Source organism: Cydia fagiglandana, chromosome 12 (assembly GCF_963556715.1).
Source record: "Cydia fagiglandana chromosome 12, ilCydFagi1.1, whole genome shotgun sequence".
Lineage (NCBI taxonomy): Eukaryota > Metazoa > Arthropoda > Insecta > Lepidoptera > Tortricidae > Cydia > Cydia fagiglandana.
The window spans coordinates 12322823-12348198 of NC_085943.1; the positions used below are offsets into that span (position 1 = coordinate 12322823).

General features: G+C 37.7%; 1 protein-coding gene across 1 annotated transcript; it reads right to left on the reverse strand.

Annotated features, from left to right (window-relative positions):
• Positions 1-22334: 22334 nt before the first annotated feature.
• LOC134669654 (uncharacterized) lies at positions 22335-23906 on the reverse strand. Its single transcript, XM_063527330.1, has 2 exons — positions 22819-23906; positions 22335-22451 (listed from the first exon to the last, which is right to left on the reverse strand). The coding sequence occupies exons 1-2, from the start codon at positions 23707-23709 to the stop codon at positions 22446-22448; spliced, it is 897 nt and encodes a 298-aa protein (XP_063383400.1). The 5' UTR covers positions 23710-23906; the 3' UTR covers positions 22335-22445.
• Positions 23907-25376: the final 1470 nt, after the last annotated feature.

The following is a 25376-nucleotide window of genomic DNA, read 5'->3' on the forward strand; positions in this document are numbered from 1 at the left end:
GCTCGCGCGGAGAGTTCCATAGGCCTGCTACTGTAACCAGTAACCACTCACTATCAGGCAGGCCGTATGCTTGTTTGCCACCGATGGCAATAAACTCCACCCTAAGTTAACTTTTCAAATGTAAACAAGGCCTTTGGTCGTAAGCAAAGCGAACCACAACTGGGTCAGCAAAACTAACTTATAAAGTTATTCAAATTAAACTCGTCGAGAACTGAGTGCATTTTACTTCCGCCGTACACAAAACAATCATAAATGAGTTTTACTTCAATTGCCTGCGGATGGAGCTTTTAGCGAGGCTACTAGTTTTAAACAACCAAACAGGGAGGTCGATTGTAATTTAACAAGTTGTTATGGTTTTGATAAGACCTTAACGTGCGTGATGAGATGCGAGAACGTTCCACAAAATTAAGGTCAAAACAAGTTGCTAAATCTGAATTAAACTGAAAGCTGAAGGAAATGGTAGATTTTATTGTAGTTATTTAGTTACAGTGACCACACTGATATAAACCATTACTTATACGAGTATGATTAATTCTTCTAAAAATTGCCGGTTAACATCATTTGTAAGCTCAAAATGAATGCCCTGTGTATTTCTAAGTTGTACCTACTTAGATTTTATAAAACCCTTACTTTTTAAATTAGTAATAACTTGGATTGTTCGGATCATTAGCACAGAATAAGTAATAGTAATAATCATTAGCGTTCCATGGCAAGCGATTACATAATTATTAGCCAGCAAATTCCAATCAGACTTTAAGCCGTTTAATGCCAACCTTGTTAAATAATGAGCGTAATCATAACCCTCCTTTCACCTCGCCGTAGTCGGGTAATAAAGACGCACGTGTACGAGTTTCCACCTAATACCTACTTAGATAACTTTTGTACAAGCTTTTAAGTCTCTGAGCTTTATAAAAGTTTCACAAGTCTTAAAAGTTGGTACTTTGGCGGACTGCAGGACTTCGAGATGTTAAGATGCGTCTCTAGATACCCGAACTTTGGCTCCCCACCCGTTAAAATTAATAAATAACTATGTATTTTAAAATAGGTAGTCTTACGAAGACTGAAATAGCCCTAAATTAAGCAAAGCTTGAACTATGGATGGTTACGAGCCAACAAAGTTACAAGATACTTACATTATCAATATGTTTGTTTGTTTGTTAGCCTGTTGTGTCCCACTGCTGGGCAAAGGCCTCCCTCTCTTTCTTCCACGCGTCTCGTTCTATGGCAATATTGGGCCAATCTTTCCGAAAGACGTCAAGATCGTGCCGCCACCTCCTTCTAGGTCTGCCGTGACGCCGCACTATGTTTGGTGTCCACTCGGTAGTTTTCTTGGCCCACAAGTCGTTTGGCATACGGCAGATGTGTCCGGCCCAGTCCCATTTAAGCTTGGCGGCTGTCAGGGCTACGTCGGCTACTTTGGTTTTGGAGCGCAAGATGGAATTTCTAATTCTGTCAGTCAATTTGACACCAAGAATACTGCGCTCCATCGCAATATCAATATAGGTATATTAAATACATAAAGATCATTGAGTCAGGCAGGAAAATATTCTTAATAAACACACAAGTAAACGTTCTTATCGACATTCGGGACCCTCCTGCATCGAAAGCAGGTTTACTACTGACTATTTCAATCACAAAGAGTAACAGTTGCAACTAGAGTACAGGCGAGCATGGCCTTGCGCAAGTCTATTGAAAATTTAATGCACAACGCCGGAGCCTGCGAAAACGTTGAATTATTGAAACGACCTTGCACAGATTCATACAGCAGATATGACTTTTGCGAAAAAAGGCCAGATCGCCATAATGTTAGGATAAACTTTGTACTCCGTAAACTGAATAAAAATCGTGAGAAAACTGGCCTTAAACAGGTTTAGTTTCCTCTGGTCAAAAGGTCAGATTGCGGTCACGATAGCAGTTATTCACCGAAACCAGGCGTGGCTCACTCCGTGATTTCGTCGCTTTGCTACAGGTAGCTAAAAGTACATCCGTTCGGCCCCAATTTTGGGGTTTGCCATAAGCCGCGCGTGGCGCTGTCGCCACCTAGCGGCCATATCTGTGCTGATCGTAACAGACGCGTTTTGTTAGGGCATGAGTCTTCCGTACCTAGTACTATTATTTATTCTGTGCCGAAACTTAAAATTCTGTAGCCTTTAGCAGATTTAGTTGTTTCTGATTCGAGTCGATTTTGAAGCCAGTCAAAAATACCTAAGTAGGTACTGTTTGTTCAGTTTTTCAGTAACAGGTGCATTGAAGTACCGGAGAATGTGGATCGACTAAAAGTTTAATGGCTCCTCTACACGATGGACCAACGCCGGCCAGTCCAAGGGACGCATTTATGCGTTAGAGGGAGCAAGTGATATTGCTATCTCATTCTACCGCATGGCTACGTCCCTTCGAGTGGCCGGCGTTGGCCCATCGTGTAGAGGAGCCATAATACACAACGCGGGAACCGGCGAAAATGAATTCAGCGGCCTGGACTCCTGTTGAATTATTGAAACAACCTTGCATACACTCATACCACGTTCAATGCAGTAGGGGGTCGAAAGACCGTAGTTATACAAAGTATGGTTAATTACGAGTTATACTAATTGCCGCAGCGAAGGTGATACGGCAGATATTACAATTCGAAAAAAACTTACTAATTGAAATTTTAATTTTAGATGACAAATTTTCGAGGAGCACATGCCAACTGTTTGTAGAAAACTCCCAAGCAAACTTAAACGTAAACAGTGGTAAAGAACTCAAAAGACTCGCGAGATTTAATTAAAGTAATAAATTATTCAAGTTGTAAAGTTACTTTACTCAGAGAAAAAAAAATACATAGTGTGCTCACTCCATCCATACATCAGTTTATGTACCTACCAATAATGTTTATGAATAAAAAAAAAGTTAAGTACATTATCTCATCTTAATTTTAAGATTCATAAATTAATTGTTAAGTATTAAATATTATAATTTCTAATTAATGTTGTGCTTGGTAGTTATTGAAATGTAAATTTAGTACTACTTATAAGCAAACGTCGGACTATAGCGGGCAGTTTGAGGGCAAGGTAAGGTTTACAAAAAAATCTTAACTTACGAGTATTATAATGTACCTACACTACATACTAGACTACATCTACACTACATCTATATTATAATGTACCTAGTATTTGTAACATAGTTAATTAAATTAATTACCCGTTATCATTTATTCATCTTTAATGTGTAAATACTCTTTGAAGTGATAACTGATAGCCCACTGAAGTGGCCACTTAAAAAACAAATAAATAGCTGACATGCGTCATTATGACTGTTGTTCATGAATGTAAATTAAATTAAATATAACACAGACTATTCAATCTTATTTTTATTTAAAATTTAAAGGATATAAAAAAAATAAACACCTAACTAACGTACAGCCTTAGAGCCGTGTTCATAGAACTTGACATGCCCAGTTAACTCATTTGTTTTGTTCCTTTCTCACAGCTGCCATTGTCTGAGTGACGGATAAAGCCAAACGAACTTTTTCGCCATTTTGACTTATGTGTAGTCCAAGTACGTTTATAAATAACGCAGTTAGTTGCTATGATATTTGGAATTTCACATTATAAATACTAGGTACCAAATACTAAGTACAAATACTCGAAAGTGAATTGATGGATTTGCGAACCTTACCTATCATTCTGACATGCCACGAAAATGCCCGCTGGAGTCCGACGTATGCTTATAAGTTCAGCATAATATTAAGACACATGTATCCAATTTACATTTTGTTACCTTGCCTTACATCAGTTTTGGTACTAAAACGACTATTATTTTCGTAGTCGCTTGTTATGCTTTAACACTAACTACCTAACTGGCGTTATAGTGTGTTCGAGAAACTGAAAACGGTGAAAAATTGAAATACTAATCCTAAAAATACGTGTGATACCTCATTAGATTCGTCATGATACCTAGAAAAATGTATTCGAAGCGTGTAGCCCACAAAAAATATCAAAAGTTATAAACAAAAAAAGGGGGGAAAAGTAGATACTTTTTATTCAACGCTGAACACAGCCCTCCGCGCCTCATTTTCAGGATGCGCGCGGCGCGAAAAAGCGAGTACGTAACATTAAATATAATTTTAAATGTATTAAATATATACGGTTCTTCAAGTATGAAATGTTTTATTGGAAATATCCTCCTCTTTCATAATATTAATTTTGGTTTCTTAAATATAAATACTTTTTGAGATATTGGGAAAATAAAAAGTATCTACTTTTTGCCCCCTTTTTTGTTTATAACTTTTGATATTTTTTGTGTGCTAATACACGCTTCGAATACATTTTTCTAGGCATCATGACGAATCTAATGAAGTAACACACGTACTTTTAGGATTAGTATCTCTATTTTTCACCGTTTCCAGTTTCTCGAGCACACTATTAAGTGTTGGCTACGCGGCCTGATCTAGCTGTAATTGAATATGTGATCTACGCTTACACGCCCATTTCAATTTGCTCGGGGTACCTAGCGTAATCGTGCATAATATAAGCAGAGGTCAAACGAATAAACTCCGAGCGACACCATGTGGTGAAAGTTTCCGGGCTATATTTGAGATGAGGGTCGGGTTATTTTCTTATTCGCAAGGATGGCCCATTTAGGGATCAAACTCAATAAATAAGTATGGTTATTTTCTGGACGACATAGCGCGGTCGTGTTGTATGGTATCCTTTTTTTATGGGATAAAGGTAACCATTTTACCACAATCTCGCGGCAAGTGCCGTGTGTAAAATAATTTGTACCTATCAAACAAAAAGAAGGGTAATTTTAAGATATTGTTTTGATAGAATCGGATCTTATCTACTCTACCTATTTATGCTAAGGCTGCCTGTCCACTGAAGCGGAGATTAGAGGAGACTAGCGGGAATCAACCAATAATAGCTTTAGTTGTAATCCAGCGAAATGGAGAAGAACCAATGCTATTAGTTGATACCCGCACTTTTCCTCTCATCTCCGTCTCAGTGGAAAGGCAGCCTTAGAGTGACGATCCTTTTACAATAAAGCATCATAAAGCATAATTTACTCGTATTGTATATTTATTTATTTATTTATTTATTTAAACTTTATTGCACGATAACAAAATGTACAAATGGCGGACTTAATGCCTTAAGGCATATATTGATAATACATAAGTGAAACAGTCATAACAGGGACATAAAGGATAAGCTTTGATAGCGAGTATCCCTCAAAGATGAGCGAGCTGTAAACGTGAGGAGATAGTAGTGATGAGATACTTCTCATCATCACAAGCCTGTATTTCATCTGTGAAAATGGACAACAGGTCACAATAGCCAGTGCAATACAAAGTGCACGTGGATGAATAACGCAGCCTTCATTAGGTAGGTATACTATGTGTTGTGTACCTACAGCAGCGTGACTGATGTCGGCAACTATAATTCGGCAGAGCTTAGATCTTGAAAACAAAAAAAAAATACTGGTACTACTTACGACTAGGCTGTGTTTTATTAACTTAGGGTAATGAGAAATAGGGCCGGACTCTTCCGGCCGACTCAAAATTACATGTTATAAAAAAAAATGTGTTTTATTAACAGCATAAAGAATGAAAGAGAAGAAGACTCTGACTTTGGTAACATGGCTTTAATCCAGCATTCAATCGGTCTCATATACACATTGAACCCTCATAACAAACCTGATCGGCTGATACCGTTAACAAAAACTTGTCATCAATCCGATCCTATTTTACTACTCCGAGTTTTCAGAGTGCGGAAAATGCGCTGCGTCTCTTCCAGCAGTTTACTAGATAATCCATGTGAGTTCATCCCTCAGTGAACGGATCAGAACGGGAATCCATTTAGTATCGGTGCGACGTGCGGCAGGTGCCCTAGTACCCACATATAGTTCGTTTTTTTAGCATTAGAAATAAGGTAAACAATCTTGATGTGTCTTTTAATTGAAAAACACATTTTAAAAATATGTTACGGCAAATATGTAACAATTATGAATCTAATACTATGATTTATATTCTTCTGCTTTCATAAATGATAGTTACTGATTTTTAAAAAGCGTTTTTCAATTAAAAGACATGTCAAGATCGCTTACCTTCTTTCAAGTTCTTTCTACTCGTAATGCTAAAAAAAAACGAACTATAGTATCGGTGCGACCCTAGTACCCACATATAGTTCGTTTTTTTTTAGCATTAGAAATAAGGTAAACAATCTTGATGTGTCTTTTAAATGAAAAACACATTTTAAAAATAAGTTACGGCAAATATGTAACAATTATGAATCTAATACTATGATTTATATTCTTCTGCTTTCATAAATGATAGTTACTGATTTTTAAAAAGCGTTTTTCAATTAAAAGACATGTCAAGATCGCTTACCTTCTTTCAAGTTCTTTCTAATGCTAAAAAAACGAACTACAGATCCCCGCGCGCTGCATTATAATCAATTAAGAGCACCCGAACCTACTAGAAATTAGATGGTAGTAAAAAAACCGGCCAAGTGCGATTCGGTCTCGCGTTCCAAGGGTTCCGTACATTACACAATTTTGAACAATGTATTTTTTTATGTAAAACGTGAGTGAAATGTGGGTCGGATCAAGAACTAAGTAATTAAGTCCGACTCACGCTTGACTGCACATTTCTAATAGGTTTTCCTATCATCGATAGGTAAAGACCGGATAGTTTCGGAGATAGGGGTATGGTCATTTTTTACCTATTTTCTTAAATTACTTCTAAACTATTTACCTTAAAATTATAAAAAATATGTAGGTATATTTGAGATTCTCATAATGAGCTCTTTCATTTGAATATAGTTGCACCATATAGTTTGCAAACTTTATATTTGAATAGTCTCATTTCCCCCCCAAAAGTGCCCCCTCTGATTAAAACTCATTTATTGACGTTACATGTCCGTCTTTGGATCAAGACTTACATATATCATGTGTACCAAATTTCAACCTAATTGGTTGAGTAGTTTCGGAGAAAATAGGCTCTGACAGACGGACAGCCAGACACGAATGATCCCATAAGGGTTCCGTTTTTTCCTTTTGAGGTACGGAACCCTAAAAAGTACCTACACTACATAACCACTGTACCACTGTAGTGTGTAATAATGTAGTTCATCATCATCTCAGCCATAAGACGTCCACTGCTGAACATAGGCCTCCCCCTTGGACCTCCATATGTAGTTAGTTGATAAGTGTGTGTGTGTGTACCAACTAACAATAGTTGTAAGATTAAAATGTGTCACTAACGAAATTGATCCTGTATTGGTTTTAAATAAATTTAATTTAAACTTAATTTTATTTTAATATATAACTAAACTAAACTCGTAACGACACCCATAAAACAATGAAGCTAGTCATTTTAAATAACTAACCATCCGTGAGACTCAGACATTAAATAAATTAAAATGGGTCACTCACGTAAAGCAGTAGTGTTAGGCTGCAGCTCTACGCAACATGTCTAACAATCTAAAACTTAAATAATATACGTGAGTGGCCCGTTTAAATATATTTAATAAGCTTTGCCAAGTCAAAACAAAATAAATTAAAATTAAATACAAAAACTTTATGGATCGCTATGAAAATAACAAATAAGACAGGCCAGATGCTTAATAATTTTAGAAAATTACAGCGGACAAGCTTTATAATATAATCCAGTAATGTCGATATTAAAACTTGGAACAAGTTTCTTAAGTAAAAGTTCAGCCCGGGGCGAAGTATATTTTCGTGAGGCCTTTTACAAGACTAACCTAGCTTCTAACTTTAAGTTGCTAAACAAGTTAGTAAGTCTAGTGTAGGTTAAAGGTAGCTCTTTGTGAACTGTTTTGCTCATAGATAACCTTCTTGAGACTAATTAGACTGTTCTAAGTAGGTAACTAATAATAAATACTGACATGGTGACTATGCAGCGATAATTTAATATACCAACTTACTGAACGGTACCTTAGGGTGATTCATAATGTAACGGCAATCAGATACCTTTACCTACTGCCGTATTCGAACTTTATTCATTAACAAGATATTCACAAGAGACGACACGTACTAGATCCATTCTAGATACGTTATAGTTTAGATATCAACTAGTTCTCTTTTGCAGCGTAATTCGGGCAACCAATGTCACTTTTACGTTAGATAGAGTAAGATATCTATTAGATGTGAATCGGATCTCTAAGTCATATCCTGTGGAAATCGTTCAAGAATATCTCCATAATCGCGCAAATGTCAAATTTGACAGGTTAGATCTTAAACATATCGTTATCGTATCTTGGTGATGTCTATTTCAAAATCCGAATCGGTTATTTCAGTCAGGTACGAGTAAATATTCGAAACATTATGACAAATCATGTGATATGGTGGCAATGTCACAAGAACTGCGAAGTCATATAATATTCACATTGCAATTTGCATGGCGAATGTTGTATTAAAACTCGAATTCGCCTGTAGTTCTTACAGTTAGATTACAGTCGATAAGACCGCCTGTTGCTACCTTGATTTACATTGTACACCTGTTATTGTATTTTTCTTTGTGGTGCCATTAAGTGTATTTTGCACAGTCGCTGTAAATTTACAAAGGTTTTTTTACGAGTACCTAGGTAGGGTTTTTTCGAAGGATGTCTCTCAAATCCTTACCATTTAACAAATGTTGTGTTCTGTTGCAGTGGGCACGCTCTCCGGTAAGCGTCGCCGGCGGCGCCTCCGACGGGCCTCCGGAGGGCTTCCGCAGGGCGGCGCGGGGCTCCTTCTCCGCTATCTTAGGCCTGCTGACTGCCACAGCCAACCTGGATCACCAGGTTAGTCTATACCCGACGAGGGCTCCCTATCTTTTTTGGAAACTTAACGTACACGTTTCTACTTATATGCAATTGACACCTCACCTACCTTTCTCCCCTTAAACCTAGATTAAAATTGTACATCCCAAGAACCGTCTTCTGACTGTCTAAATGCCGGCGGGTGCCTAGATGAACTCAGTTAATGGAAGTTGAAAGCAACTGAACAGTTCATATCCGCCGTAATGTCCGCCTTTATCTGCTAGTAGGTCAGTAGTAGGTAGCCGTTTACGTAGTGATACTGGCTATCGACATACGTCAGAGGTGAAATAGTCAATTTGCTAGCAATGTGCTTCGTATACTTCATGCATAGAAATAAACATTTAGGTACTTATATACCTACACTGCTCTTAGAAAGGATGCGCTCGTTTTAATACTTTACAGTAGGCGGTACATATGTGGCTACTTTACCGCACTAGTGCGATAATTAGCACATTACCTACTTTAAACTAACTTCTAACTTTCAATTAATTTTTTTTTCGGACTATATGTACTGTAAAACGTTGTACGATACATGTGTGAATAGGTAATTCGCAACTCGTTACTCGCCCTTCGTTCGTGTTTTAATTTATCGCACTTGTATCGTTGTACAGTCAGTCAAGAAAGTGGTCTACCACTTTACGACTCTATCAATCAGATGATAGAGTCGAAAAGTGGTAGACCACTTTCTTGGCTGACCGTACTATTACAGCACATATGGTACCTTAGGGCCCCCCCACATCTGGCGTCTTTCGAGCGTCGGCGTCTACAATTCTATGGCCGACGTCGACGCAACGTCGACGCAGCGTCGACGCAACTGCGCAGCGACGTCATTTTCCATAGCGCTAGACCGACGCCGACAGACGCCGACGCTCGAAAGACGCCAGATGTGGGGGGGCCCTTAACTTATGTCGAAAATTTTTAGGACTATTATGTACTGTAAAACGTTGTACGATACATGTGCGAATAGGTAATTCGCAACTCGTGTCGTGTGTGTGTTAGGTCGTATTTTAATTTATCGCACCTCGTATCGTAATGTATACACACAATGTATCACTAAAACTAAATGAAATTTGAGGAGAGAGGAGGAGAGAGGAGGAGGAGGAGAGATGAAATCAATAATGACCTACCCTTAAGCCAATGTTCAAATTAAGTATTAATGGAAACACAACATTAAACACGTAAAGGAAAGGAATTACAAATGCTCTCAGAACATTAGCCTTGCCTTTCATGTTCGTTTTCCTTATTAGAGCAGTTGATGGACTTCGCAGTTTTAATCGTAAATACATATAATCGCGCGTCAAAGGTACGCAAGTAGGTAATTGAAAGAAAACCGGGCAAGTGCGAGTCGGACTCGCGCACGAAGGGTTCCGTACCATAAAGCAAAAAAAAGACGAAAAAAATTCAAAAAGAAAACGGTCACCCATCCAAGTACTGACCACGCCCGACGTTGCTTAACTTTGGTCAAAAATCACGTTTGCTGTATGGGAGCCCCACTTAAATCTTTATTTTATTCTGTTTTTAGTATTTGTTGTTATAGCGGCAACAGAAATACATCATCTGTGAGAATTTAAACTGTCCAGCTATCACGGTTCGTGAGATACAGCCTGGTGATAGACAGACGGACGGACAGCGAAGTCTTAGTAATAGGGTCCCGTTTTACCCTTTGGGTACGGAACCCTAAAAAAATAGCCTCGTGATATCTGTTTATGATCATAGTAAACTAGTTGACATGAACGTTCGACTTCGACAGCACATACGTATATTAAGTATCACACATCAGCAATAATTAGCCGGCCGGGTATTATTCAATTTGCCCGAAGCCCTGAGGGGCTACTACACCGCGAAAACCGAAATCCGCAAATTGCGAGGTTCTTTCTCTTTTACTCCAATGAAGGCGTAATAAGACTGACAGAGAAAAATGCCCGCAATTTGCAATCTTCGATTTTCGAGTTATAGCCCTGCATCCGATTTCCGACTTTAATCGTATTTCCGAGTCGCCAATTTTCTCCTCCCATTTAACGCAATTTTCATTCAAGTTCATTTTCGAAACAAGCTTATTTCTGCTATTTTCTTGTGTAGCGATGCTACATAATTTCCTATACTAAACATATACTTCCTCATACAACGTGACCTATACAACATTAGTGTCGCATTTCCAACAGAATAACATACACCACAGTGTGACACTTATGTAAAACTGTAATGTACCTTCTCAGCTGTAGGTTGAGTAACATATCCTGCCTCCTGGCTAACTGGTTTCGAAGAAACAAGTCCAAAGAGCATGCCACTCGAACGGAACTTGTCACCCAGATTGTGCAAAGGTCGTTGAACCAAACCTGGCTTCACGCATATCAAAATGATCGTCGTGTTCCACTCTAACTGCCCAAGTAGGTCACATCCTAATTTAATTTGTATTTTAGAATCATTTATGAAATTATATAAAAACATAAAAAAAGACTTTCGTTGGGTAGTCGTAAGTTTGACAGCCCGGTGACAGCTAAGAATATAGGCGTTTTGTTCAGGCATAAGCAAGGATATATTCCAAAGGAAACAAAGTAGAAACGTACGATAAAAATATAATTATTAGTAATTATTATTAACCACTTAAAATATTACAAGTATTAATGAGTATTGATATTTTTCGACAACCATTTGATTTAGAAAAGATTTAAGTTGGTTTGACGTTTAGTGTGTTGATGTGAATCGAAACGCAACGTGTCCGGTAGGATTTTATTTCGAACTGTCACGGACACTTGGACTTGGAATGGGAATACGCTAGGATGTAGATGGTTTCTAATTAAAGATTAAGAGGAATTGCCTCGTCTCCTTCCGCCGCCTGGTCCGGCTGGTGGGAGACCGATTTGTAATGTGCGTAGATCGCTGTGCGTGAATTGTGCGCGTGATTTATTTAGTGCGTCCCGTGTCGCCGATGGACATGAGCACGGTTGGTGATCGTGTTCCCTGGCGCGCTGTTGCGCGTCCCCGATTTTGCTGAGCGTCATGCTGACGCTGCTTCTACGCCGTAGGACGCGGCCTTGACTTGCAGGCCGTGTGTCGGATGGCTATGCTGCCGTCCGACGACTCCAAGGTGTCTTCGTGCGGGTCCTTCCCGTGAAAGTCCGAGCGCCGCGGGTTGTTCTCGCCTTAGCTTGTCACAGCTGGGGCTCGATGAACGCCCGCCGCTGATCTACGTCGATCTGTCTGCTACGCTAAGTTCCAGGATGAAAGCTACACCCGGTATCCGTGAGTGCACTAGACTTTCGTTTTAGGTTTTGGCCAAAACTCCGCGTTTCGCCCGTCTCGCGATCGTAGGTTAAGAGTTGCCATAGTGTCACCCCACAGCCGCCAACGGCTTATAAAAACAGATTGTATTTTGAGTAGCGCCCGCCTTGAAGCGGAGTGCCTTGTAAGTATTTAGCGGAGTATATTAAATTGCATGTCAGATATTTGGTTTTATCTTTTCAATATCCTACCAAGTTCCCATTAACCAGGTTAGAATAACAAGAGGACCCTTGTACTCCAATAGTCCAATGTTTTACTGCGGATCTTATCCGAGGCATTTTTTCCATTAAGTATTTAAACATTTAAAATATTATTATTTTTTATACACTACAATGTCACGCTACTTTAATTCTTATTATTTTTTATTCACGACAATGGCGCCCGAACAGGGACCAGGGTAAACTTACAAATTAATTAATTTTATATTTTTAATACAAATAATTTCACTAAATTTTTTAAAAATAAAGCCCATTAACTATACAAACATTTTAAAAACCTTATTATTTCTTATACACAACAACATTATTTTTTATACACGACAATGGCGCCCGAAGAAAGCTTAAATTAAATATATAGCCTGGTTACTGTGAGCTTGGGAAGCAATAACATCAATTTATAAAATTTTTGTCATTTAAAAAACTTTATTTTTAAAAAATTTAGTGAAATTATTTGTATTAAAAATATAAAATTAATTAATTTGTAAGTTTACTTGTGACAGGGTAGCAAATTCATCAATTATTACAATTATTATTAGGCTACACTATGAATAATTAGCATAGCGCTCAGCCACATATTATTTTTTCACCATGCTCCATTTGAGAGGTAGGTAATTTATTTTAACACTTCCTGTATAAGGTGAAGTGTTACCAATTTATTATACTTTATTACATACCCTGACACAAGCAAACCATTTTTTTCTACCGACATGCCGGACGGGGAAGGAGAGGAATTTCATGAAGTAGGAGGGGGGGGATACCTTATCTACTTACCCCTACCCATGCCTAATGCCTCATTGTTTAATACGCGACCATGGGGTGCCGCGTTAGACAATCACCCGCCCGACCCACCCATTTCAAAAGTATTAAAATATTTATTCATTTTTATTTCTCAAACCAACTCAAACTTTTCATTCCGGTGACTTAGTATGATAGACGAGACACTCTAAATTTTTTTGTTTTTGACTGATTCGGTTCTAAATAGAACTATTTTATAGAACTTAAATGTTCATATTATTTGTTTTTGTTTTTTTTTTGAAATTTGAGGAAATTGGTCTTAGAATCAACCTCAATTTCGGCTATCTTAGCATAGCATTTTTTAAAGTTCTGCTGAAACATGCACCATTTGTATTCGCTAAAGGTAGGGACATGTTGTTGAACGGCATGCTGCATTCCATTTGGAGTAGTATTCCTGATTCGTCACATAACCTCCGAATTTCCGACTGCTAGAGCAAACCGCTTTGTAGTTAAGGTAATCTGGAAAAAATCAGTTACCATTTAATTTTAAAGCATTGGTTCAGTGACATTATGCTCAATATTATATTTTACAAGGTGTATTTTCAAGTTAGTAACTTGTTTTTTATTTGGGTGAACTCAGGTAACAACCCATTTTTTTTGAGTACGCGTACCTCCTTGACTCATTTGGTCAAGATTTTTTTTCAAGCGTTTCCAGGGAAACCAAATTTTTTTGTGACTACACACCCTAAGGGTCCAGGGTGATGTAATTATATTGGATATAATTCACTGACTTAGACATGAAAAAGAAAACTAAGTTTTTTTTTTCACTTAGTGTAAGCCCACTGGCTACACATTGGGATTTGACTTGAGTGTGAGCTACAAGTTAGCCTCCACTATTATTAATATAATCTGTAGATATAAATTAGCAACTAGTTCCCACATTACACTAAGGTACTAGTAATTTAATTTTGTAGTCATAGGCATGCACATAGTAGGGCATGCCATATTAAAACTTAATAATTAGTATTGCATTATGTATATGACTACTTGTAATATACTAAATAGTAAGAATTTATAAATATAGTTGAAAATACTTAATATTTAAATTGGATTTAAATACTTTAGTGAACCTTAGAATAGGGAGTTAGCTTATTATTATTTATGTTACATAGTGGCTAGACCAGTCAATTTAGGATTACTTGAATTGAAAAAACATTTTTAGTTAGGTTGCAGAAACCACAGTGTAGTAGCCATGCACTGTGATTTCTAATAGAGTTAAAATTTAGAAATAAAATTTACAGTCCCAGAGATGGACATAGGTAAATTAAGTTTTAATGATGGTTAGCATGCTCAGTAAATACGGTTCTGAGCTTAATGTTAAACGAATATGTATAATTAACGTCCTAGTGGACTGGTTGATTAGGTATCTGGTTAATTTATTTTTCTCCGGTTACCCCGGCTGCCTCGGTTAACCGGTGCTTAACCTCTTTGCCGAGAGAGGGGATATTGTAGCGATGCTACATAATTTCCTATACTAAACATATACTTCCTCATACAACGTGACCTATACAACATTAGTGTCGCATTTCCAACAGAATAACATACACCACAGTGTGACACTTATGTAAAACTGTAATGTACCTTCTCAGCTGTAGGTTGAGTAACATATCCTGCCTCCTGGCTAACTGGTTTCGAAGAAACAAGTCCAAAGAGCATGCCACTCGAACGGAACTTGTCACCCAGATTGTGCAAAGGTCGTTGAACCAAACCTGGCTTCACGCATATCAAAATGATCGTCGTGTTCCACTCTAACTGCCCAAGTAGGTCACATCCTAATTTAATTTGTATTTTAGAATCATTTATGAAATTATATAAAAACATAAAAAAAGACTTTCGTTGGGTAGTCGTAAGTTTGACAGCCCGGTGACAGCTAAGAATATAGGCGTTTTGTTCAGGCATAAGCAAGGATATATTCCAAAGGAAACAAAGTAGAAACGTACGATAAAAATATAATTATTAGTAATTATTATTAACCACTTAAAATATTACAAGTATTAATGAGTATTGATATTTTTCGACAACCATTTGATTTAGAAAAGATTTAAGTTGGTTTGACGTTTAGTGTGTTGATGTGAATCGAAACGCAACGTGTCCGGTAGGATTTTATTTCGAACTGTCACGGACACTTGGACTTGGAATGGGAATACGCTAGGATGTAGATGGTTTCTAATTAAAGATTAAGAGGAATTGCCTCGTCTCCTTCCGCCGCCTGGTCCGGCTGGTGGGAGACCGATTTGTAATGTGCGTAGATCGCTGTGCGTGAATTGTGCGCGTGATTTATTTAGTGCGTCCCGTGTCGCCGATGGACATGAGCACGGTTGGTGATCGTGTTCCCTGGCGCGCTGTTGCGCGTCCCCGATTTTGCTGAGCGTCATGCTGACGCTGCTTCTACGCCGTAGGACGCGGCCTTGACTTGCAGGCCGTGTGTCGGATGGCTATGCTGCCGTCCGACGACTCCAAGGTGTCTTCGTGCGGGTCCTTCCCGTGAAAGTCCGAGCGCCGCGGGTTGTTCTCGCCTTAGCTTGTCACAGCTGGGGCTCGATGAACGCCCGCCGCTGATCTACGTCGATCTGTCTGCTACGCTAAGTTCCAGGATGAAAGCTACACCCGGTATCCGTGAGTGCACTAGACTTTCGTTTTAGGTTTTGGCCAAAACTCCGCGTTTCGCCCGTCTCGCGATCGTAGGTTAAGAGTTGCCATAGTGTCACCCCACAGCCGCCAACGGCTTATAAAAACAGATTGTATTTTGAGTAGCGCCCGCCTTGAAGCGGAGTGCCTTGTAAGTATTTAGCGGAGTATATTAAATTGCATGTCAGATATTTGGTTTTATCTTTTCAATATCCTACCAAGTTCCCATTAACCAGGTTAGAATAACAAGAGGACCCTTGTACTCCAATAGTCCAATGTTTTACTGCGGATCTTATCCGAGGCATTTTTTCCATTAAGTATTTAAACATTTAAAATATTATTATTTTTTATACACTACAATGTCACGCTACTTTAATTCTTATTATTTTTTATTCACGACACTTGCCATAATTATTTTCCCTATAATTAATGTGTGACGGGTTTATTTGTTTGTCTATACTCTATAGAATTATTAGTGGTACTAACGAGCTATAATTGATACATTGTAAACAGCAGAGCGTAAAGTTTGAGGCTCAAACTTGCCCCAAATTAATGCGGAAAGCCTGGACAAAATTGGCTTGTTAGAAACAAATAAACCTACCTACCTAAAATATTTTCCTCAATACTACTATACTTACCTGGTTAATGTACCTAAATAACAACATATTATATTATAGGTACCTACAGTGGCGTAACTAGGGGGGGGTTGGAGGGGGCACGTGCCCCGGGCGCCGTCCAAGGGGGGGCGCCAAAATGGGCAAAAGACTGCCTCTCCGCCTTGCCAAAAGGCAGCAGGGAAACTTTTGTCAGTCTTATTAACCACCACGGTGAAGATTCCTAATATATATCAACGATCTCCCTAAAATACTTGACCAAACTAGCATCCTATTTTCAGACGATATCTCCATAGTTTTTCCATACTCTACACATGAAAATAACCTAAATTCTCTTTTAAACGCCACCCTCACTAAAGTAGTTGATTGGCTAAATCTCCATAAACTTGAATTAAACATAGAAAAAACAAAAATCATGCAGTTTAAACCGCATCAGAAAAGTAGCTTATCCATAAATTATAAACACAATAATCAAACCATAGATTGCGTAAATTCCTCTAACTTACTAGGCATTGAAATAGATACAAACGTAAACTGGAAACTCCATATCCAAAAAATCATATCAAAACTCTCTTCATTTATATACGCTCTAGGAGAAGTAAAGAAACATACAGATGTAAAAACCGCCTTATGTACCTACTATGCTTTTGCTCACTCCTGGCTCCGATACGGTATAGTTATGTGGGGCAACAGCACCAACATACACGACCTGTTTATCTTACAAAAGAAATGCATAAGAATCCTAAGCAACATAAACCTAACAGATAGTTGTCGACCTCATTTCCGTAAACTCAACATATTAACACTAACATCTTTATACATACTCGAGATAACTAAATTCAAAAGAAAATACAACGACTTCTTTCCAGTACCAAAAGATCCGACTACCTCAAATTTACGCCCTAGAAATACAATTCCAGTTCCATTTTCAAATTTAAGTATCCATAGCTCTAGTCCATATATAATGTGCATAAAGATTTACAACAAGCTTCCAGTAGATATTAAAAACGAAAAAGTTGACAATATATTTAACAAAAAACTTACAAAATATTTACTAGACAACAGTTTTTATAATATGCAAGAGTTTTTTGAAAGTTAAATTTATGTTAGGTGTAGATACATAATATAAATATAAAGATCTCATTAATGTAATATTTCCATAATTATTTATATTGCGATTAAGTTTATATTACGTACCTAATATTATTGTTAGATTGTAAGCTACATACTTAAATTGTAGTGCCCTTACAGGGTTCATAGCTTGTTCACCATTCTAATGTAAGACCTAATTGTACCTATGAAAGCAATAAATTACTGAACTGAACTGAACTGAGTGAAATGCGGATGGTATTCTGGCCCACAGCGCAAAAGAGAAAGCCGATCTTTTAGGTACTCTTTTTGCCTCGAATTCGACCTTGAAAGATACGACGATAGCGCCCTACTGCCCACCATCCCGCAGTGCGAATACTCTATGCCAGAAACTTCTATCAAGCAGAGGGATATTCGGCGGGAGTTGCTATGCTTTCGTTTTATAAGGCGACCGGCCCGAGTGCTTCAGAGTTGTGTCCCGTGTTACCGCGTCTTTTCCGTTAGGGGTCACCTGTCGAAGTTACCATCTTATGGACTGTCCAAGAGACTACCTATGCAAATGGATCGCTAGCCCTTTGTCCGGCAGGCGCATATGAGCCGTAGTAGACGGAACCTGGCCGCGTAGCCAAGATGCCAATCGCTTACGCTCTGTAGCGGTCGAAACGCAACTGTCACTGTCACACTAATAAGGAAGAGTGATAGAGAGACATTATGCTTTTCGTTGTCGAAGCGATAGCGATTGTAACCTTGGCTAGGCCGGCTGCTCCAATAGCTGCTGCTGCTGCATATCTGTGACATATTGTATATCGACGACATTCATTGATATGCGGACGACAGTACCTACTATACAGGGATGGCTAAAAAATAACTACATTCCCGTTGCCAGGGAGGTTTTGGGATTATACTGAACAACTTTTACTAACGGGACCAACCCCGAAATCGCGAAAAAATAAAGTTTACCCTCCCCCCTCCCATAGAAAATGGACCAGCCAAAATGTAGGAAACAGCCAAATTTTTTTTCGCGACTTAGGGGTTGAACTCATAGTAAAAGTTGCTCAGTATAATCCCAAAACCTCCCCGGCAACGGAAATGTAGTTATTTTTAAGCCACCCTGTATACAGGCTGATGGTCCAAATCTAGACGCGCAAAAATTTTTTTAGAACCCTCGTCGTGGGTTATCAGAATATACCCCATGTAAGAGTATGTTAGCCAATTTTTCGTAGTTTTCGAGACTTTTAAGTTTTGTTAAGAAATTCCGGGGTGAAGCTTTGCTTTGCTTTTATGCCTTCTAATAATTGTTCGTGGTATTTGCACTGATAACATGAAATAACGATGGGGAAGTGACCCCATAAAATAATAGTAGAAATAACAAAAGAGGATTTTATAAAGAATTACTAATTTGGAAGCTTTCCACCTCAGTTCCTTTGACCGGCGTCTCTGACAAATTATGACTATTAAGTATCACTTTATTGACCTTTTAAAAACCTTAGGGTCTAGCAGCTTCAAAAATAACCAAAAGCCTTAAACCGCTTGTATTTTTTATTTATTTAGGTAAGGGCAACATTTAAGCTTGACATGCTTGAACGTAAAACTTTGTCTCTTTTTCCCAGCTCGGCCAAGTGAGGATGCTGATTTTTTTTAGCAACTGCGCCTTTTGTTAGGTTTATGTTACAAAAAGAAATATTTAAAAAATTCAATAGTTCTTTTACTAAATTAATTGCTTCACCCCGGAATTTCTTAACAAAATTTAAAAGTAATAAAAATCATAACTCGAAAACTACGAAAAGTCGGCTAACATACATACCTATTCTAATAGCCCACAGCGTGAGCAATGTAAAAAATTTTTTTTGAACGTCAAGGTTTGGACCACCTTGTTTAACACATGCCGTGCCAACATCACTCGGTCTGTGATACTATATATGTAGAATGTCGTGAAAAACTTGTGTCAGGTATCGAGAGCATTCTATCCAGAGTTTCGGTGAGGGATCGGGACAATTTAGTCCAATTCAATCCCACCAAGACTCAATTTTGCGCGTTTACCGCTAAGAAAACCTCATTTTTCAAGGCACAACCCTTCCTATGTGTTATGTTATTATTGTTAATTAAAACAATCACTGATATTAAAGACATTTGTATTCATTATTAAATGATTTATAAAGTACAATTAGTACAGCCATGATTAGCCGGAAATCATAGAGAGAGAGAGTTGTCAGTCCTGCCACAGATACTAAACTCACAGATAGCATATCTGACATCCCCCTTTCAATAGTAAATCAGGTTGAGTTATTAAGGTACATAATCACTCAGGTATCTAGGTTTCTTAATAGCTCTTCCTGATCGTGACCTTACATCATTATTATTTATACTAAAATTATTATCATTAGGCATATCAGCATTACCTATATTTTCATTATCATTAATCATTACAGGTTCAGTTTCATTATCATTTACTTTGTTCAACACATTCTCATTCTCCTCTGTTTTAAAAGTTACATGTTTACTAGTCAAACTATAATTTTCACTAGGTGACCCTCTGAACACATGATACCTATTTCTTTTGATTATAGAGTCTCCTGTGTCTATCATATAATTTCTATAATTATCTTCATCTGAAACTATCCTTCCCTTTAGTTTTTTATTATAATTTTTATCATGAAAATATACATTTTGTCCTCTACTAAAACTATTAATTTTGCCTCTATTTTTCCTGTCATGATAATATTTATACATTTCTCTCTTTTTCTCAACTTTTTGTTTAACATTATTATAATTAACCTTTTTATATCTGTCTTTGGTAGGTAAGAAAGATGTTACTTGTCTTCCAATCAGCAACTCATTAGCAGATTCTAACTCTTGATCAATAGGTGTATTTCTGTATTCTAGTAAGGCCAAGTAAATATCTTTCTTTTCCTCCATACATTTTTTAAACATCTTTTTTATCGATTGTATTTGTCTTTCAATAAATCCATTCGATCTAGCATAATAGGGAGAGGAAGCTATATGTTTAAATTCCCATTCTCTACAAAATTCTTTAAATTGCCAACTTCTATATTGAGATCCATCATCAGTATACAATATTTTAGGTATGCCCCAACGTGCAAATACACTCTTTAATGCCCTTATATGACACTCTGAACATTGATCCTTCAACTCGACAAGCTCAACATATTTAGTTAAATAATCTGCAATTAACATGTAAATTTTATTATTCATAAAAAACATATCAGCTCCAACTATGTCCCAAGGCTTATTACTCAATTCTCTTAACATTAGTGGTTCATGGGAGTGATTTCTTTGATATTTTAAACACAAGTCACAATTTTGAATTAAATCCTCTAATTCTTTTATCATAAATGGCCAAAATAGCAAACCTCTGATTCTACTTTTACATTTCTCAAGACCTAAGTGACTGTAATGAATCTTTCTAAGCATTTCCTTTCTTAACGACTTAGGTACAACAACTGCAGTATTTTTGAAAATTAATCCGTCTGAAATATATAGTTCATCTTTTATGGAATGATAATATTTTAATTGCAAAGGAATTTCCTTAGATGTTGGCCATGCACTTTGAATGTATTTTATTAGTAAACACAAATCCTGATCTTTTTGAGTTTCCATTTTCAATTTATCCCATGTTTCTTTACTTAAATTTATGCCTTGTTTCACTAAACATACATGCAATTCTACTTTTTCATCAAGTTCTTTGTTACATATGGTGTCACTTACATAAGCTCTAGATAAAGCATCCGCTACTAATAGTTCTTTACCAGGTCTGTATTTAATTTCTAAGTCATATCCTTGTAATTGAAGTCTTAGCCTTTGTAATCTTAATGGAGTCTCATTCATTGGTTTTTTAAAAATATGTTCTAACGGTTTATGGTCTGTCTCTACATGTACATGTCTACCATAAATATATTGGTGGAATTTATGGCATCCATATACTACGGCTAAAAGTTCCTTTTCGATTTGAGCCCATGACTTTTGAGTTTCTGTTAAAGCTTTAGATGCATATGCTATAGGAGCATTATTTTGAAGCAAGACAGCGCCTAATCCTGTGCTACTGCTGTCAACGGATAGAGTTATCGGAGTATTCATATCAAAGTATTTTAAAACTGGTTGGGAAGTTAACATTTGTTTAAGCCTTTCAAAATCATTTTTCTGTTTATCACCCCATACAAATTCAGAATCTTTTTTAAGTAGTTCCCTCAATGAATAAGTTACATCTGACAAATTAGGTACAAACTTCGCTACATATGTTACTATTCCTAATATTGTTTGCAATTGTTTTTTACTCTTGGGCTCTTCCATACTCACAATAGCTCTAACTTTCTCTAGATCAGGTCTAATACCGTCACCACTCAAAATATGTCCTACATATTTCACTTCTGTTACCCCAAACTGACATTTATCTTTATTAAATTTAACACCCATTTTCTCTGCCTTTTCTAATACCATATTTAATCGTTCATTGTGTTGTTCAAGCGTTTCCCCCCAAACTATGAGCTCGTCAACATATTGCTCTACTCCTGTAATTTCTTTGAAAATATCTGCAAAATATTTGCTAAACACTTCGGGAGCTGAATTTAAGCCAAATGGTAATCGTTTATAACAATATCTCCCAAAATTTCCTGCATTAAATGTTGTATATAACTGACTGTCCTCACTTAATTTAATCATGTAAAATCCCTTTGATGCATCTAAGACACTAAAGTATTTAGCAGAAGGCATTTTGGCTACTAATTCCTCAAAAGTGCTCATTTTATACCGTTCTCTAATTATGTATTTATTTAAATTCTGAGGATCTAAGCAAATTCTAATATTACCACAGGGTTTCTTTGTAACTACCATTGAATTTACCCATTCCGTTGGCTCACTAACTTTTCTTATGACACCTGCATGCTCCAGTTTGTCCAGCTCAGTTTTAACTTTTTCTTCTAATTGAAATGGTATTTTCCGGGGTCGCTCAGCAATTGGTACATTATTGTCTTGTAATTTTATTTTATATTCATATGGAAGTTCACCTAGACCTGAAAACAAATTATTATATTTTTGCACTATACTTTTTACATTTTCATTAACTATCTCTACAGGTATTACAATTCCCAATTTCACTCCACTGTAATAGCTTAAGACACCTGTTCTACAACAATTTACTACATAAAAGGTTGTGAAACATTCCTTATCCTTATATTTTATTGTGCCTTTACATGTTCCTTCTGTTTTTATTGGTGAACCATCAAAATTAGTTAGTCCCTCATCAGGCCTACACACCGTCAAATTCAATCTACGAGCAATATCAAAGTTTATTATATCAACTTGTGAGCCTGTATCAATTTTAAAAATAGTTTCTACATTATTTAATTTTAATTTCATATACCAGTCTTTTTTACTTACAGAGCCACACATTTTATTTAGGCACATAGCCGCAAAGTGATTGTATTTGCCGCACTTCACACACTTCTTGTTGAATGCTGGGCACTTCGCATATCCGTGTTGTCTGCCACACTTGCCACAAGATCGTCTGGTGTTTGTTTGATTCTGCTGTCTGCCACACGACTGGTCTCTGGTGTAGGCTTGACCCTGCTGTCTGCTATAGGACTGGTCTCTATTGTACGCTTGACCCTGCTGTCTGCTATACGACTGGTCTCTGGTTCTGCTCCTGGAGGGCTGCCTTTTATCACTGGAGTGCTCCTTTTTCATGGTTCTTCTTTGTCCCGCTCCCACTTCTATTCTTGCTACTTCATTTTTGTTCTTGATGGTTTCCATTTGAGCTTTTGTAGTTTCAGCTGCTCTGCTCATATTTATGCATTTCTCCAAGGTCAAATCCGTTACACTGAGTAGGTCTTCCTTTAGTTCGTTGTCAATTAACCCTATTATAATCTGATCCCTAATTAGTCCATCCTTTAGTTTTTCAAAATTACAATCCAAACTCAGTTTTTTAAGTGATGTTACATAGTCTTCTATGTTTTCCCCAGTTTTTTGCTTCCTATTAAAAAATATGTGTCTATTATAAGTCTCATTGCTTGGTGGACTACAGTGTTCTTCCAATCCCTTAAGTATTTCTTGATAGGTTAATTTCTCTTTATTTTCTAATGTGTTGTATACCCTGAGGCCTTCATCGCCCACGCTGTGCAGCAGGAGTGCACACTGCTGTTTTTCCGATAGTCTTTCTGCCGCACCACTCGCCTCAAAATACAGTTGAAATTTCTGTTTCCAATCATTGAAAGCTTGTTTAATGTTGTTTCCTGAGAGATTCAGGGGTGCTGGTGGTCGTAACATGTCCATTTTTATGATAGAAAATGGCGTCCCATACAAAAGTTTTCTCTAGTCCCAATAGTTTTATTATATTTGTCATACCGTTGTGATTCTTATGTCCGCAGCGCCATGTTATGTTATTATTGTTAATTAAAACAATCACTGATATTAAAGACATTTGTATTCATTATTAAATGATTTATAAAGTACAATTAGTACAGCCATGATTAGCCGGAAATCATAGAGAGAGAGAGTTGTCAGTCCTGCCACAGATACTAAACTCACAGATAGCATATCTGACACTATGTCAGGGAGTATTGGGAGCCTCTATCGATGTTGACATCTCCATCAGTGACGTCCAATAATTTCGTAGCCACCTTGCTGGGTAGGCTGCGCTCGTATCCAAAAAAACTCGGTCTGCTCAATAAAGGGAGGCGATACTTTACTCTGGGGTAGACTGATCCCATATATTGAGTACTGCTGTCACCTTTGGACAGGAGCACCTGGATGCTACCTTGGACCCTTCAAATCAGTCCAAAGGCGCGTTGTGAATGAATAGTCTACCATCCCAAACTCACAAGCGATATTGAACTTTTAAGTCTAAGGAGATCTCCAAAAAAGAAGTTTATAAGTTTTAAAATGGTCGGCAACGCGCATGTAACACCCCTGGAGAGTAGACGTCCATAGGATGCGGTGACCGCTTACCATCAGGTGGGTCGTAAGCCACCGATGTACTAAAAAAACGTAGGTACACTGTATTTGTCTCGTTAGTTCGTTTCGTTAGTTCATTTCGTTTGGTGGTGAGGGGGAGGGGGCGCAAATTTGGTGTCTGCCCCGGGCGCCATATCCTCTAGCTACGCCACTGCCACTGGGTACCTAGTCTAATGTGTCTAACTATAAGCTAGGTACAAATTAAACTACATAAATAGATGTTTTGTTGCTAGAATCAAACATAAACAAAATACAGGGGCGTGACATTAATCCCCTCGGTGCGCATGAAATGCCTATAACGACATCTATAAGATATTCTTATAACAGAATTCAAAATTACACGAAAACTAGGAGGCTGTCCAATTTATTGGGTAGGTAATGAATTTTGAATAGGTATTTTTCCTACCGTGCTGAGCTTGAACGTGAGATTGCTATTGTTACGTTGCAGGATCACTCGGACGGGTCGACCACACCGCGCGACAAGTCCGGCGGACACTCACCCGCTGCCAGCGAAGGTACTTAAACGACGATCTCCGCATTAGAAAGATTGAGCATCCGCACCCCGCTCTGGTGGGAAATCGCTACGTGCAGTAGTACTGCGGCGTTCTGTAACGGTTCGGGGAGCCCTATAGTGGTATAAAATAAAAGTAATAAAGAAATTTGTATTAACAAGTATATTTACCGTTCCGACAAGAAATTTAAGTGGTAATATTATAATAATATAGCTAGCTCAGTCGTAACTTAAATAAATAGGTATTAATTTTAGAGCACAGGGGGTGAGTCTGTGTTTCAATAGGCTGGAAGACCTTGGTAACTAGGGATAAAAATATTTAAATATTGGGCGCCTTTATAAAATTAAAAAAAAAGAACAGTCTGACCTCCAGTTAGATAAAGTATGAGAAACGATCCCTGCGATCTTCGTGGTGGTGAGCTCAACCACCCCGGTGCCGCAGCCGCCGCCTCCGAACGTCCATGCTAGTCAAGCC